This window comes from Hylobates moloch, unplaced genomic scaffold (assembly GCF_009828535.3).
Source record: "Hylobates moloch isolate HMO894 unplaced genomic scaffold, HMol_V3 SCAFFOLD_9, whole genome shotgun sequence".
Classification (NCBI taxonomy): Eukaryota; Metazoa; Chordata; class Mammalia; order Primates; family Hylobatidae; genus Hylobates; species Hylobates moloch.
In genome coordinates this window covers 41,349,028-41,363,746 of record NW_026652284.1, presented here as the reverse complement: position 1 = coordinate 41,363,746, position 14,719 = coordinate 41,349,028, and the positions used below count along the sequence as shown (strand labels likewise).

Genomic DNA, 14,719 nt, shown 5'->3' with positions numbered 1-14,719 from the left:
GCCTCCCGGGTTCACGCCATTCTCCTGCCTCAGCCTCTCCGAGTAGCTGGGACTACAGGCGCCCGCCACCACGCCTGGCTAATTTTTTGTGTTTTTAGTAGAGACGGGGTTTCGCCGTGGTCTCGATCTCCTGACCTCGTGATCCGCCCGCCTCGGCCTCCCAAAGTGCTGGGATTACAAGCGTGAGCCACCGCGCCCGGCCTGACATGTCTTTTACATCTCTTAATCTAAAATAATTTTCCCACATTATGAATTTGGCTGAATGCATCTCTGTGCTATTCTTCCAACCTATGAATTGCTTCTAAATTATTTATAAGATCTTCTGACAAGAATACTTTCAGAGGTAGTGCACAGGTACTGCCTTCGCATCCAGAGGCACCGGAAGGATCAGGTGACGTCAATCTCCATATATCCATTACAAAATTTCCCAGCAGCTTCTCTCACCTAAAGGTTTTAGCAGCCATTGAAAATTACTATCTAGATCAAGGGCTGGTAAACTTTCTGTAAAGAGCCAGATAGTAAATATTTTTGCTTTGTGGGCCATATGGTCTCGGTCACAACCATTCAACTTTGCTGTTTTAAGGAAAGCAGCCACACACAGTATGTACACAAACGGGAATGGCTGTGTTCCAGTAAAACTTTACAAGAACAAGTGGCAGCTCAGATATGCCCCAAGGGCTGTAGTTTGCCAAGCCCTGCTGTGAATCCATTCTTTCATTAGGCATTGAAATTTTTTCATTCCTTCTACGCTATGAGCTAGAATTTGACAACAAAGAACAACTTTACTTATCAGCAATTTGGCTACCCTGAAGTACAATTTATACAAGGAAAATAACAAAAATGCTTGATTCTTTACCTTTATTTATCAAGTGTCACAAAAATCAGTTAATTGTCTTCCTATCCTTTGAGGGTAACTGATTAAGATTATACACACACACACACATATTTATAAAATTACATACTCATGAACTTTAACATTTATGAAACATTTCAATCCACTGCAGAGGTTATTCTTTTTTGATGCTTACATTGTCCCATTTTTGACCCAATTTAGCATCTTCTACTTGCCCCTGCGTCCTTTTAATTCATTTACAGTAGCCTTTGATATCTTCCTTACTTGCCAGTATGACAGGATGTCCCAGGTCCATCTCACACATTTCCTGCCTCTGACTTAGAATCAGCCATTTCTCCAAAGAACCCCCATCCTTTCAGTGGGAAGTTGTATTAAGAGACCAGATTCTTGGTGCTAATTGCTACTGAGTTATTTCTAGGCCTTTTCAAAAGATAGAGGTCAGAAATACTGTCATTTAAAGAGAAAAGCAACACAAAGGTGCCCATTCTTACCACTACTGTTCAACACAGTACTGGAAATTCTAGCCAGAGCAATTTGGCAAGTAAAAGAAAGAAAAAGCATCCAAATTGGAAAAGTTAAACTGTCTCTGTTAGCAAATAACGTGATTATATATATAGATAAAAACCCTAAGGATTCTACCAAAAAAACCATTCAAACCAATAAACAAGTTCAGTAAAACTGAAGAATACAAAATCTATATACAAAAATCAGTGTTGCATTTCTATATGCTAACAATGATCTATCCAAAAAAGAAATTATAGAAACAATTCAATTTATAAAAGCACCAAAGGAAAAATAAAACACTTAGGAATAAATTTAACCAAGGAGATAAAAAGTCTGTACACTGAAAACTACAAAACACTGATGAAACTGAAGTAGACACAAATAAATAGAAAGATATCTGGTGTTCACAGACTGGAAGAATTAACACTGCTAAAATGTACATATTTTCCAAAGCAATCTACAAATTAAAAGCAAACCCTATTAAAATCCCAATGGCATTTTTAACAGAAACAGAAAAAAAAAAACCTAACATTGATATTGAACCACAAAATAAACAAAACACCCAAAGCAATCTGTTTTGTTTCATTTTAAGAAATGGGATCTCACTATGTCACCCAGGCTAGAGTCAATAGCATGATTATAGTTCACTGCAGCCTCAAACTGGGCTCAATCAATCCTCCTGCTTCAGCTTTCTGAGTAGCTGTGACTCCATGTGCACCACCATGCCCAGCTAATTTTTAGTTTTTTTTAGAGATGGGGTCTTGCTAGGTTGCTCAGGCTGGTCTCCAACTCCTGGCCTCAAGTGATCCTCCTTCCTCAGCCTCCTGAGTAGCTGGGGTTACAGGTGTGAGCCACCATGCCTGGTCCAGACTAATCTTGAACAAGATCAAAACTGGTGGCATCAAACTACCTGGTTTCAAAATATACTACAAAGCTACATTAATCAAAACAGCATGATACAACCATACAGACCAATGGAACACAATAGAGAAACCAGAAATACATCCACATATATGCAGTCAACGAATCATCCACAAAGGTGCCAAAAACACACAATGAAGAAAGGATAGTATATTTAATAAATGGTGTTGGGAAAACTAGATATCCCCATGGAAAAAAATAAAAGTGAACCCTTACCTCATCCCATACATAAAAATGTACTTGAAATGAACTGAAGACTTAAATGTAAGTCCTGAAATTGTAAAACTGCTGAAAGAAAAAATACGGAAAAGCTTCTCGACATTGGTCTGGGCAATATTTTGGATACGACTCCAAAAGCACAGGCAATGTAAGCAAAAATAGACAAATGGGATTACATAAAGCAAAAAGCTTCTGTACAGCAAGAAAAATAATTAACAAAGTCAAAAGACAATCTATGGAATGGGAAAAAACAGTTGAAAACCATACTTCTGATAAGCGGCTAATATCCAAAATACATAAAAAACTCGAACAACTCGATAAATAAGAAAACAAATAGCCTATTAAAAGACAGGCAAAGGACCTGAATAGACATATCTCAAAAGAAGACATACAAATGGCTGGGCACGGTGGCTCAAGCCTGTAATCCCAGCACTTTGGGAGGCCGAGGCGGGTGGTTCACAAGGTCAGGAGATCGAGACCATCCTGGCTAACATGGTGAAACCCCGTCTCTACTAAAAATACAAAGACATTAGCCAGAAGTGGTGGCACGTGCCTGTACACCCAACTACTTGGGAGGCTAAGGCAGGAGAATTGCTTGAACCCGGGAGGCGGAGGTTGCAGTGAGCAGAGATCATGCCACTGCACTCCAGCCTGGGTGACAGAGTGAGGCTCCATCTCAATAAAAAAAAAAAAGAAGAAGAAGAAGAAGACATATCAATGGCCAACAAGCATATGAAAAGATCCTCAGCAGCCTTAGTCATCAGAGAAAAGCAAATCAAAACCACATTGAGCTATTGCCTCACACCTGTTAGGATGGCTATTATCAAAAAACAAAAGATAACAGTTGTTGGCAAGAGCGTGGAGAAAAGAGAACCCTTATATACTGCTGGTGGGAATGTGAATTGGTTTAGCCATTAAAGAAAACAGTACAGAGGTTCCTCAAAAAACTAAAAATAGAACTACCATACTATCCAGCAATCCCACTTCTGGGAATACATCCAAAGCAAATGGAGTCAGTATGTTGAAGATGTATCTGTACTCCCATGTTCATTACAGTATTATTTACAGTAGCCAAGATTTGGGATCAATCTAAGTGTCCATTGATAGATGAATGAATAAAGAAAATATGATATATATGAATATAAAAACAGACATACATACATACACACAATGGAATATTATTCAGCCTCAAAAAAGAAGGAAATCCTGTTACTTGTGGCCATGTGGATGGACTTGGGGACATTATGCTAAGTAAAATAAACCAGCCACAGAAGGACAAATACTACATGATTTCATGTAGAATCTAAAAGAGTTGAATTCAAATTAGAGACTAGAATGGAACTTACGAAAATTATTTGGGTGGGAAAGCTCAGAGCTTTGTTCAGGCAAGAATAAATTAAACTTCACAAAATTAAAGGGGGTGGAAGAAATGGGGAGATGCTGGGCAAAGTGCACAAGTTTTCCATTATCCAGGATAAGTTCTGCAGATTTAATGTAGAGCTACTGACTACAGTCCATACTGTATCATACACTTGAAATTGGCTCAGAGAGTAGATCTTATATGTTCTTACTCCCACACACACAAAAGAAGGTAACTGTGAGGTGATGGGTATGATAATTAGCTTGATTGTGGTCATTATTTCACAATGTGTATGTATATCAAAACATCACATTGTATACCCTAAATATATACAATTTTTTTAATCAATTATATCTCAATAAAGCTGGAAAAAAGGAGGAAAGTGCATGAGAAAGGCTTTATTTCTTTAATATTACATGTATGTCTCTTTTCTTTTATACTGGAAAATCTGAGTCTTGGCCATACTTATTCAATTGTTTTATCCAATTATATAAATACATGTACATGCGTGTATAAAATAGTTTCAAAATAATAATACTAATAGTATACTATTAACAACAATATTGCAACTGGAAAGTTTACAATTACTTTACATTCTTTTTCAACTTCTTTGCAATTCTTTTTCATCTTACCAGAGACACACAGTCAAATTATTATATTGTAAAGTTGATTAAAATAATTTTCTGTGGCTAACTCCAACTTTATAATTAAATTCATTTGTTTCTTGCCTTTTCTTTTTTTAATATGTAATTGTAATAAATAGAAACAGAGTTTCGTTATGTTGACCAGGCTGGTCTCAAACTCCTGGCCACAAGAGATGGTACTGCCTTGGCTTACTAAAGTGCTGGGATTACGAGTATGAACCACCACACCTGAACTGTTTCATTTTCTCTTTGATTTTTAGGGTTTACTGTTTCTTTTTTATTTTTATTTATTTATCGATTTATTTTTGAGACAGAGTCTTGCTTTGTCACCCAGGCTGGAGTGCAGTGGCGTGATCTCGGCTCACTGCAACCTCCGCCTCTCAAGTTCAAGCAATTCTCCTGCCTCAGTCTCCCAAGTAGCTGGGATTACAAGGGTGCACCACCACACCTGGCTAATTTTTGTATTTCTGGCAGAGACGAGGTTTCACCATGTTGGCCAGGCTGGTCTCCAACTCCTAGCCTCAAGTGATCCACCAGCCTCGGCCTCCCAAAGTACTGGGATTACAGGCATGCGCCACCACACCTGGCCTCATTGTTTCTTTTTAAATTTAATTCTATATTAAAAATCTGCAAAACATGGCCTCTCAGCCTCTTAGCTAAGATAAAGTGTAGTAAAAATCTATAAAATATTTATATGGTTCCAAAATGGAAGTTATAAAATAAGGTGCATTTGGAGAAGTCCTCATTCCATCTCTATATTGTTCTCCTGATCCTTCCCCTCTTCTGTGTAGATAACCATCTCCACTAGCTTTTAGTTTATGCCTCCAATTTTTAAAAACATAATGATAAATCTGCCCCCTTCTGAAAAAAGTAGCTTACGTCACACAGTATCCTGTCCCTTGCTTTTTACACTTAATACATGTAGAGATCACTTCACAGCATTACAAAAAACTTCATTCCTTGTTGAACCTGCATAGTACTCCATCATGTGGCCATTCCTTATCAGTCAGTTCAGTCAGTCTCCTGTAGGATTGTTCCTAGTCTTTTGCTAGTACAAGTAGTGCTATAATAAATAACCTTGTGTATATGTCTATTTATATAATTGCCAGTGTCTCTTTGAAATTGTATCCTAGAAGTAGCACTGATAGATCAATAGGTTAATGCACAAGTCATCTTACCAGATATTACCAAATACACCTACATGGGGCTGTACCATTTTGCCCTAATAGTTACTTTAAAATTATAAAAACAGGTTTCAGTTTGCTACCTGTAGTTATATTTTAATAATAAACAAGTACATTTAATTTTAAGCAAGGCATTATAGATGATATACGATAGAAGAATGTTGGAAGGAAAAAAGATATGGAATTAGGGAAAAGAATATGAGCAAAATTCCAGAGATAAGAAAGCAAGGTGCTGTGTTCAGGGATGAATAATTGTCTAATTTGATTGAATGCCAAGAAAATAGATATGTCATAAGATACTAAACAAAAAAACCAAGTGATTTTTACTTTAGCTTGTATTTAAACAAATACCACGTTTTCGATCCTTTAAGGATAAAACCTGAAGAATAATAAACAGATTTATCTACTGTCAAAGAATTTCCTAAGTTATGGCTTACAGTTGTTAAGTAACCTCCCAAAAGGAAATCATTAGCAGATACATTTTGGCTGGAACAATATTCATCTTAGTTAATTCTAAGTTGCCATTTTAAGCAAACAAGAAGCTTCATTACACGCTTTTGTACATAGCTTTCAAAAGGTAAAGTCAAAGAAACAATCTGTTTTTATAGTAGTGAGTAATAGTTATTAAGATACTGAGAAATCAGATCTTGCTTCTAGTTCAAATCGCATTATTCATTTTGAAAGTGCTAATTTTATACCACTCTGTGGCTTATAATCATTACTTTATAACACTGTCACCCAAATAATTGAGAGCAGAGGATACTGCATAACTACAAGAGGGATGCAACAAAAAACTGATGGCATGGATTGGAGTCCTATCAAGCTTAAGATATCTACAACCCCAGAAATGGAACAAATGCTTTTTAGCTTTGAAAAAGGTTTCAAGTTACAATTACAACTTTTAAATACACTCTTCTCATTACTTCCCTAATAAGAGAAAAGATGAAAAAAACTTCATGGGAGATAAAATAATAAACATAGCAAAAACCCTCCAAAAGACTCTCCTAGGTTATAATCCTCAATAAAAGTCTAAATAAAATTTACTTTAATTTTTTTAAAGCCTAATTTTTTCTTTAGTTAACACCTACATGATCACACATTTAACTTTAAAAGTTCAGATATCAGAAAGGTTTGTTTGTCCAAGGAGATACCGAAGCTTCCTTACCTTTCATGGTGACTGCCCTTGTGCAAAATGTGATTGGCTCTATGCTGTTCAAAGTAGTACTCCTCCAAGTTAAGCAGCAGCAAGGAAAATCTGGATTTGGGGGGAAAAAACAACTTTCAGTTTATTTTTTAGTAAGTATAAGAAGGCAATATATTTAAAACGTCTGATCCCAAAAAGCTTTTCAATTCATGAATTTAACAAACACTTATGAAGCATGTATATCATGCCAGGCAGTCCTCTCTACCCAGTGGCAGGAAGTACATAGCTGGGCCTGCCTTGTGTCCAAATAACTGCTATGTCAAAAATAAAATCACTCACCAGGTGGATGTACTACTCTTTTACAGAAACCTTGAATTTTGTGAAGTTAAACTTACCCTTATCTGAACAAAGCTCAGCGCTTTCCTACTTAGGGAATTTTGGGCATTTGTTTCCCCTGACTGAACAATGCTAGGCTTCCCCACCTCTTCCCTGTCATACCTCTCTGCCCCCAACATCTGTCTCATGGTTATCTGAGTTACTCCTACAAGAACACATGCTTCTAGGAGACACATTTTTTTTTTTTTTTCTGATGGAGTTTCACTCTTGTTGCCCAGTCTGGAGTGCAATGGCGCAATCTCAGCTCAAGTAACCTCCACCTCCCGGTTTCAAGTAATTCTCCTGCCTCAGCCTCCCAAGTAGCTGGGACTACAGCTAATTTTGTATTTTTAGTAGAGACAGGGTTTCTCCATGTTGGTCAGGCTGGTCTCGAAGTCCCAACCTCAGGTGATCCACCCACCTCAGCCTCCCAAAGTGCTGGGATTACAGGCATGAGCCACCGGCCCAGCCAACAGATCTTTAGATATTCCCCTGTGATAACCAGCCCATGCTGTCTACACAATGGGTGTTTAATAAGTAAAATGAGTAAACCAAACTGAATGGGATTGAAATATAGTTCTTTTTAAAGTTGAAAGTGATTTAAACTTTTAAAAACAAGAGAAGTCATTAAGAAAAATTATTAATTTTGTTGTATGGCTACAGCAACAAATACATGACAAAGAAGTGAAAACAGGCATTTTTTTGTTTTGTTTTGTGATAAGGACCAGGAAACATCAATGAGTTACAGGCAAAAGCTTTCATGAAAAGTGTGGGCCTTGAGATGGGCCTTAAGTTCCAGTGTGTTGGAGGAGGAAATTTACATTAAACATGGCAGATTACACATATGTTTATTTCACTGCCTCTTGAAACACCACTACAATGTGAATAAAACTATTTTTAAATGGTAAAACCCACAGGCTAAAGCAAATTGGAGAGATATGAAAGCAGAGAAGAGACATGAACAAATCTGTGAGAAATGGAAAGCAGACTGGGGGAATAAGCAGTGCTCAGAAATCAGAATTTCAGATGCCTCCAGAGAAGGCACCACTCAGGAGAAAACCAGTTCAAGTCAATGGACTTCCAAAAAGTTCAGAAATTGCAGGATCAGGTGCTGGAGAGGATGTGGAGAAATAGGAATGCTTTTACACTGTTGGTGGGAGTGTAAATTAGTTCAACCATTGTGGAAGACAGTGTGGCAATTCCTCAAGGATCTAGAACTAGAAATACTATTTGATCCAGCAATCCCATTGCTGAGTATATACCCAAAGGATTATAAATCATTCTGCTACAAAGACACATGCACACGTATATTTAATGCGGCACTGTTCACAATAGCAAAGACTTGGAACCAACCCAAATGCCCATCAATGATAGACTGGATAAAGAAAATGTGGCACATGTACACCATGGAATACTATGCAGCCGTAAAAAAGGATGAATTCATGCCCTTTGCAGGGACATGGATGAAACTGGAAACCATCATTCTCAGCAAACTAACACAAGAACAGAACACCAAGCACCACATGTTCTCACTCATAAGTGGGAGTTGAACAATGAGAACACATGGACACAGGGAGGGGAACATCACACACAGGGACCTGTTGGCGGGGTGGGGAGCCAGGGGAGGGATAGCATTAGGAGAAATACCTAATGTAGATGATGGGTTGATGGGTTGATGGGTTGATGGGTGCAGCAAACCACCATGGCACGTGTATACCTATGTAACAAACCTGCACGTTCTGCACATGTACCCCAGAACTTAAAGTATAATTAAAGAAAAAAAGAAATTGCAGTATCAGGTACCAAGAGGACAGGGTTTGTAAAGCATGAGGGGTGGTTAAAAGTGAATGAGGGCAGTGGCCCCCAATTCTTTTCCTGATGAGTTAACCATACTGCACTCTGGCATGTGGTTCTTCTATTAAAAAAAAAAAAAAGTGGAACAAGAGGCTCCACACTAGGTATCAGGCACGGTGGAGAGCAGGACTATAGTGTGAAAAGAGGATGACTATGCAAAACATGAAACAGATGAACACTAGTTTGCTGAGAATTGTGGTTTCCAGCTTCATTCATTTATAACTCCAGGCAGGAGTCTGGTACATTAGTTTTGGAAAAAACTAAATAGCCTCAGAGAAAAAGCCAGGTCTCTACAACATCATCCCACAGTGAAACTCAACTGAAATAGCCCATTCCCAGTGACACACAATTACATGCTTCACATTTAAATATGAATGAACAGCCCAAGATCACACAGCCTCTAGGATGAAAGAACAAAGCCAAAGCAAGTAGGAAGAATGCAACTTGAAGGACTAAACACAATGCAGAGAACAGAAGAAAAGGTCAAAAGGCTATAATTAATGTCCCTACAAAGAAGAAGTTATATTCATGACACCAGAAGAGATGCTCATTAAAAAAAAAAAAACAGGCCGGGAGCAGTGGCTCATACCTGTAATCCCAGCACTTCGGGAGGCCGAGGCGGGCGGTTTGCCTGAGGTCAGGAGTTCGAGACCAGCCTGGTCAACATGGTGAAACCACCTCTCTACTAAAAGTACAAAAATTAGCTGGGCGTGGTGGCGGGCGCCTATAATCCCAGCTACTCAGGAGGCTGAGGCAGGAGAATTGCTTGAACCCGGGAAGCAGAGGTTGCAGTGAGCCAAGATCACGCCACTGCACTCCAGCCTGGGCAACAAGAGCGAGACTCTGTCTCAAAATAATCATCATCATCATCATCATCATCATCTAAACCAAAAGAAAAGTAACTCAAAAAATTAAAAATGATAGCAGAAACCAGTTTTACCATCCTAATCTGTAACTTTTATTGACCTGTCCTCCTTATTTAAATCCAAGGATAAGAATCAATTACAGGCTAAATTGCCAGAGTGCAAAACAAAATGCACACTATCAATACTTAATCTGAATTTCAATATAGTCACAAGACAGAATTGGAGTTACACATCCTTCCTTCTCTTTCCTACTCTCCTCACTCCTCTTATAGAGAGGGAAGAATAGAGTTAAGTATTCTTCAATAAAACAATGGCATAATTTTATTTCTATGAAGCACAAGTAGCCTTCAGAGACAACTCTTCCATATAATTATTAAAATATATCAACTATTTTAGAACTGAAGTCATCATTTTGGTAACTGAATTAATTATAGCCTCCTTAATTTATCAACATGCATATTTTGCAAGAAATGTAAAACACACAGTGAAGGGATATAACCAAATCATATTGTTTGAAGTAAAAGGATTAAGAAACTTTTCTGAGTCTATGTTTTCTTTTTACTAAAGTGTTGTTCACCCACTTTAAAATTTTTCTATGTAAAAATTATTATAATTAAGTTTCATGATTTTTAGAACAATGATTTTCAAACTACATTTTACGGAGTAAAAGAGTCCATGCTTTAAAAAAAAAAATTAAAATCACCATTTTGTAATTGGATGGTCTCATCCTTTGGTATTGTATCTGACTGTAAATTATTTCTTTAAAAGACTCTTAGCCCTGCCCCAACATATTCCTAGTTTAATCCTCCTTTACAGAGGTGTGGTTTCATTCTCTTTAGAGAAGTTTCCTCATTGAGCAACTCAACATTCCTAAAAAGATGTTTTCTCATGTCACCTAAATTTTAAAGCCTACTGTACAACACTTAACCAGAACTTAAAATAGCTGGAGTAACCTTGCATTCCACTCAACAATTATTCAACACTCAGCTGATGAACAGTATTTACAGTGGATCCAGAAGGTTTTGCTAGTCAATGCTTTCTCTAAGAGGCTTCACTGTGATAAGAAGTGTAACCCAAGCTCATTGGGAGGAAGTGCTGTGATGCCATGACACTTTCGTGATGTGTGCAGAGGCAAAGGAAAGCACAGGAGTGCTGTGTATTTGCTACCTCTACTCTCAATATCCCAACACCAGCCTTGTATGAAGCTAGACTACAGTGCCCCTACTAGAGAGTTGATTTAATTAAACAGGCGATTTTTAAGAGGCTTCTGAAAATGATTTCTGAAATAAGGAAGAAATTAGGAAAACTGCTATAGACAAGGCAAGATCGCAGTCCTACTACCCACCATTGGAAACATCCCCCCAGTAATACATTGGATGGTGATATAGTTTGGATGTTCTGTCCCCTCCATATCTCATGTTGAAATGTGATTCCCAATGTTGGAGGTGGAGGCCTGGTAGGAGGTGATTGGATCATGGGGGTAGATCCCTCATGACTCAGCACCATCCCCTTGGTGATAAATGAGTTCACAATCTGTTCACTCAAGCTCTGGTTGTTTAAAGGGGTCTGGGACCTTCCCCTTCTCTCTCTTGCTCTGTCTCTTGCCATGGGATACATCTGCTCCCACTTCATTTTCTGCCATAAGTAAAAGCTCCCTGAGGCTTACCAGAAACCAAGCAGATGTCGATGCCTTGCTTCCTGTACAGCCTGCAGAACCATGAGCCAATTAAGCCTCTTTCCATTGTAAATTACCCAGCCTCAGGTATTTCTTTATAGCAAAACAAAAACAGACTAAGACATAAAACCAGGGAGTAGGGCATTTTATTATGGATATACGTAAAGACATGGAAGCAGCTTTGGAACAGGGTAACAGGCAGAGGTTGGAAGAGTTTAGGGGACTCGGAAGAGAACAGGAAGACAAGGGAAAGTTTGAAACTTCTCAGAGACTGGTTAAATGGTTGTGACCAAAATGCAGATAGGAATATGGACAGTGAAGGTCAGGCTGACATGGTATCAGATGGAAATGAGGAAACGAATGGGAACTGAAGCAAAAAAGGTCGCCCTTGTTACAAACTAGCAAAGAACTTGGCTATATTTGTGTCCATGTTCCTAGGGATCTGTGGAAGGTTGAACTTAAGAGTTAAGGACTTAGGTAGGGTATGTGGCGGAAGAAATTTCTACGCAGCAAAGTGTTTCAGAACTGGTCTGGCTGCTTCTAAAAGCCAACAATCAGATACAGGAACAAATAAATGTCTTAAAGTTGGAAATTACATTTAAAAGGAAAGCAGAACATAAAACTGGGAAATTTGTAGCCCGGCCATGTGGCAGAGAAGGAAAAAGCATTTTCAGGAGAGGAATTCAAGCTGGCTATGGAGTAAGCTATGGAGTAATTGCATGCTAGAGATGAGCATGACTAAAAGGTTGCCAAGGGCTAATATCCAAAACAACGGGGAAAAGGCCTCAAAGGCATTTCAGAAGTTTTCAGGATATCCCTACCATCACAGAGGGCCTAGAAGAGGAAACAAGGGCTTAGGGGGCCAAGCCCAGGTTCCCACTGCCCCACACAGCCTAGGGACACTGCTCCCTGCAGACCCACTGTTCCACCTCCAGCCATGGCTCAAAGGGCCACAAGTCCAGCTCATGCTGCTGCTCTAAAGGGTGCAAGACATTAGCCTTGGAAGTTTCCCTGTGGTGTTAGGTGTGCAGGTGCACGGAATGCAAGCAAGAAGGAGTCTTGGCAGCTTCCCCCTAGATTTCGGAGGATGTGTGAAAAGGCCTGGGATCCCAGGCAGAAGCCTGATGCAAGGATGGAGCCCATATAGAGAACCTCTAATGACAGCAGTGTGAAGGCGAGAAGTGGGCTGGAGCCCCCAGAGTCCCCACCAAGTGGAGCCAGGGGAAGGGGGCCACCCGCCCTCTAGACTCAACAATGGTAGAGCCATCAGCAACTTGCAACCTCAGCATGGAAAAGCTGCTGACACTCATCTCCAACCTGTGACAGCAGCCAAGTGGGCTGCACCCTTCAAAGCCACAGAGGCAGAGCTGTCTAAGGCCTTAAGAGCCCACTTGTTACACCGCTGGCCCTGGGTGTGGGACAAGGAGTCACAGGAGATTATTTTGGAGTTTTAAGATTTAATGACTGCCCTACTGGGTTTCAGACTTCAATGGGGCCTACTGCCCCTTTCTTTTGGCAGATTTCTCCCTTTTGAATGGGAATGTTGGAGGCGGAGCTGGCAGTGAGCCGAGATTGTGCCACTGCACTCTAGTCTGGGCAACAGAGCAAGACTCCGTCTCAAAAAAAAAAGAAAAAGAAAAAGAAAAAAGAATAGGAATGTTTACCCAATACCTGTACCACCACTGTATCTTGAAAGTAGGTCAAATATTTTGATTTTACAGGCTCATAGGTGGAAAGAAATAGGTGTAAGATGAGACTTAGGACTTTGGACTTGATGTTGAAATAAGTTAAGACTTTGGGGGACTATTGGGAAGAAATGATTGTACTTTCCAATGTAAGAAGAACATGAGATTTAGGGGGCCAGGGGCAGAATGATATAGTTCGGATGTCTGTCCCCTCCAAATCTCATGTTAATATGGAATTACCAATGTTGAAAGTAGGGTCCAGTGGGAGGTGACTGGATCATGGGGGCAGATCGCTCATGAATGCCTCAGCACCATCCCCTTGGTAATAGGTGAGTTCATGCTAAGTTAGTTCACATGACAACTGGTTGTTTAAAAGAGTCCGGAGCCTCCTCCTCCTCTCTCTTGCTCCCTCTCTTGCCATGTGATGTACCTGCTCCCATTTCACCTTCCACCATGAGTAAAAGCTCCCTGAGGCTTCACCAGAAGCCAAGCACATGCCAGTGCCATCCTTCTTTCTTGTACAGCCTGCAGAACTGTGAGCCAATTAAACCTCTCTTGAATTACCGAGTCTCACATATTTCTTTATAGCAACATAAAAATAGACTAACACAAACAACAATCTCTGAAGAGAGTCATTCAAACATTATTCCACCTAAACTAATTTCCCCTTTCTCAGTTGTGCTATGAAGTCTTCACCAAAGCAAACCTTCTCCTTTGCCAAAGTTCAGATTAATTAAATCTACTGCCTTTTCCTGACTTTCCTGCATTTGACCAGACTTTAAACATAGTCAGAACGCTGTCAAAAGAGACGAGATTAGCAGCATGACGTTCATGCTGGTGACAACTTCCTCTTCTAGTGCTTTATAAATAATCTGTTGATCTAGAATTTGCATTAAACCTATTTGTGCACACATGTTCTTTCAGCACTTTTCAAAGTTCCTGGATCATTGAAATAATTCTGTGGTTCTACACTCAAACTCTCCCAGGATTTTGCACCAGGAGACATAAGCATGTGGGTACCCTTCGCATCTTCACCCATCTTGCAAAAGTTCATCCTATCTCTTTCAGTCTGAAGGTTAGTATTATTAATGGAGTACAAAATAAGAGGTTTCTCTGTCATAAATCAATGTTACACCTAGTACCAGGCTAGGCCTAGGCAGCAGCCCAGTAATTCCTAGTTCCAAAGGCAACTTTAGAAGTTTTTTTGCTTTTATTTTTTTAATCTGTACCATTTTTCAAAGGTTCCACTCATTTGGGGCTTTAACCTTTTTTTTTTTTTTTTGAGACGGAGTCTCGCTGTGTCGCCCAGGCTGGAGTGCAGTGGCGCAATCTCGGCTCACTGCAAGCTCCGCCTCCCGGGTTCACGCCATTCTCCTGCCTCAGCCTCTCCGAGTAGCTGGGACTACAGGCGCCCGCCACCACGCCCGGCTAATTT

The 14,719-nt window shown here is 39.6% G+C and overlaps 1 protein-coding gene across 1 annotated transcript in view; it reads right to left on the bottom strand.

Annotated features, from left to right (window-relative positions):
* Window positions 1-14,719, bottom strand: part of NSMAF (neutral sphingomyelinase activation associated factor) — an 82,655-nt gene that overhangs the window by 56,470 nt on the left and 11,466 nt on the right. The window contains 1 exon segment of the mRNA XM_058444655.1: window positions 6,851-6,940. Within this exon segment, the coding sequence (XP_058300638.1) occupies window positions 6,851-6,940 (90 nt within the window).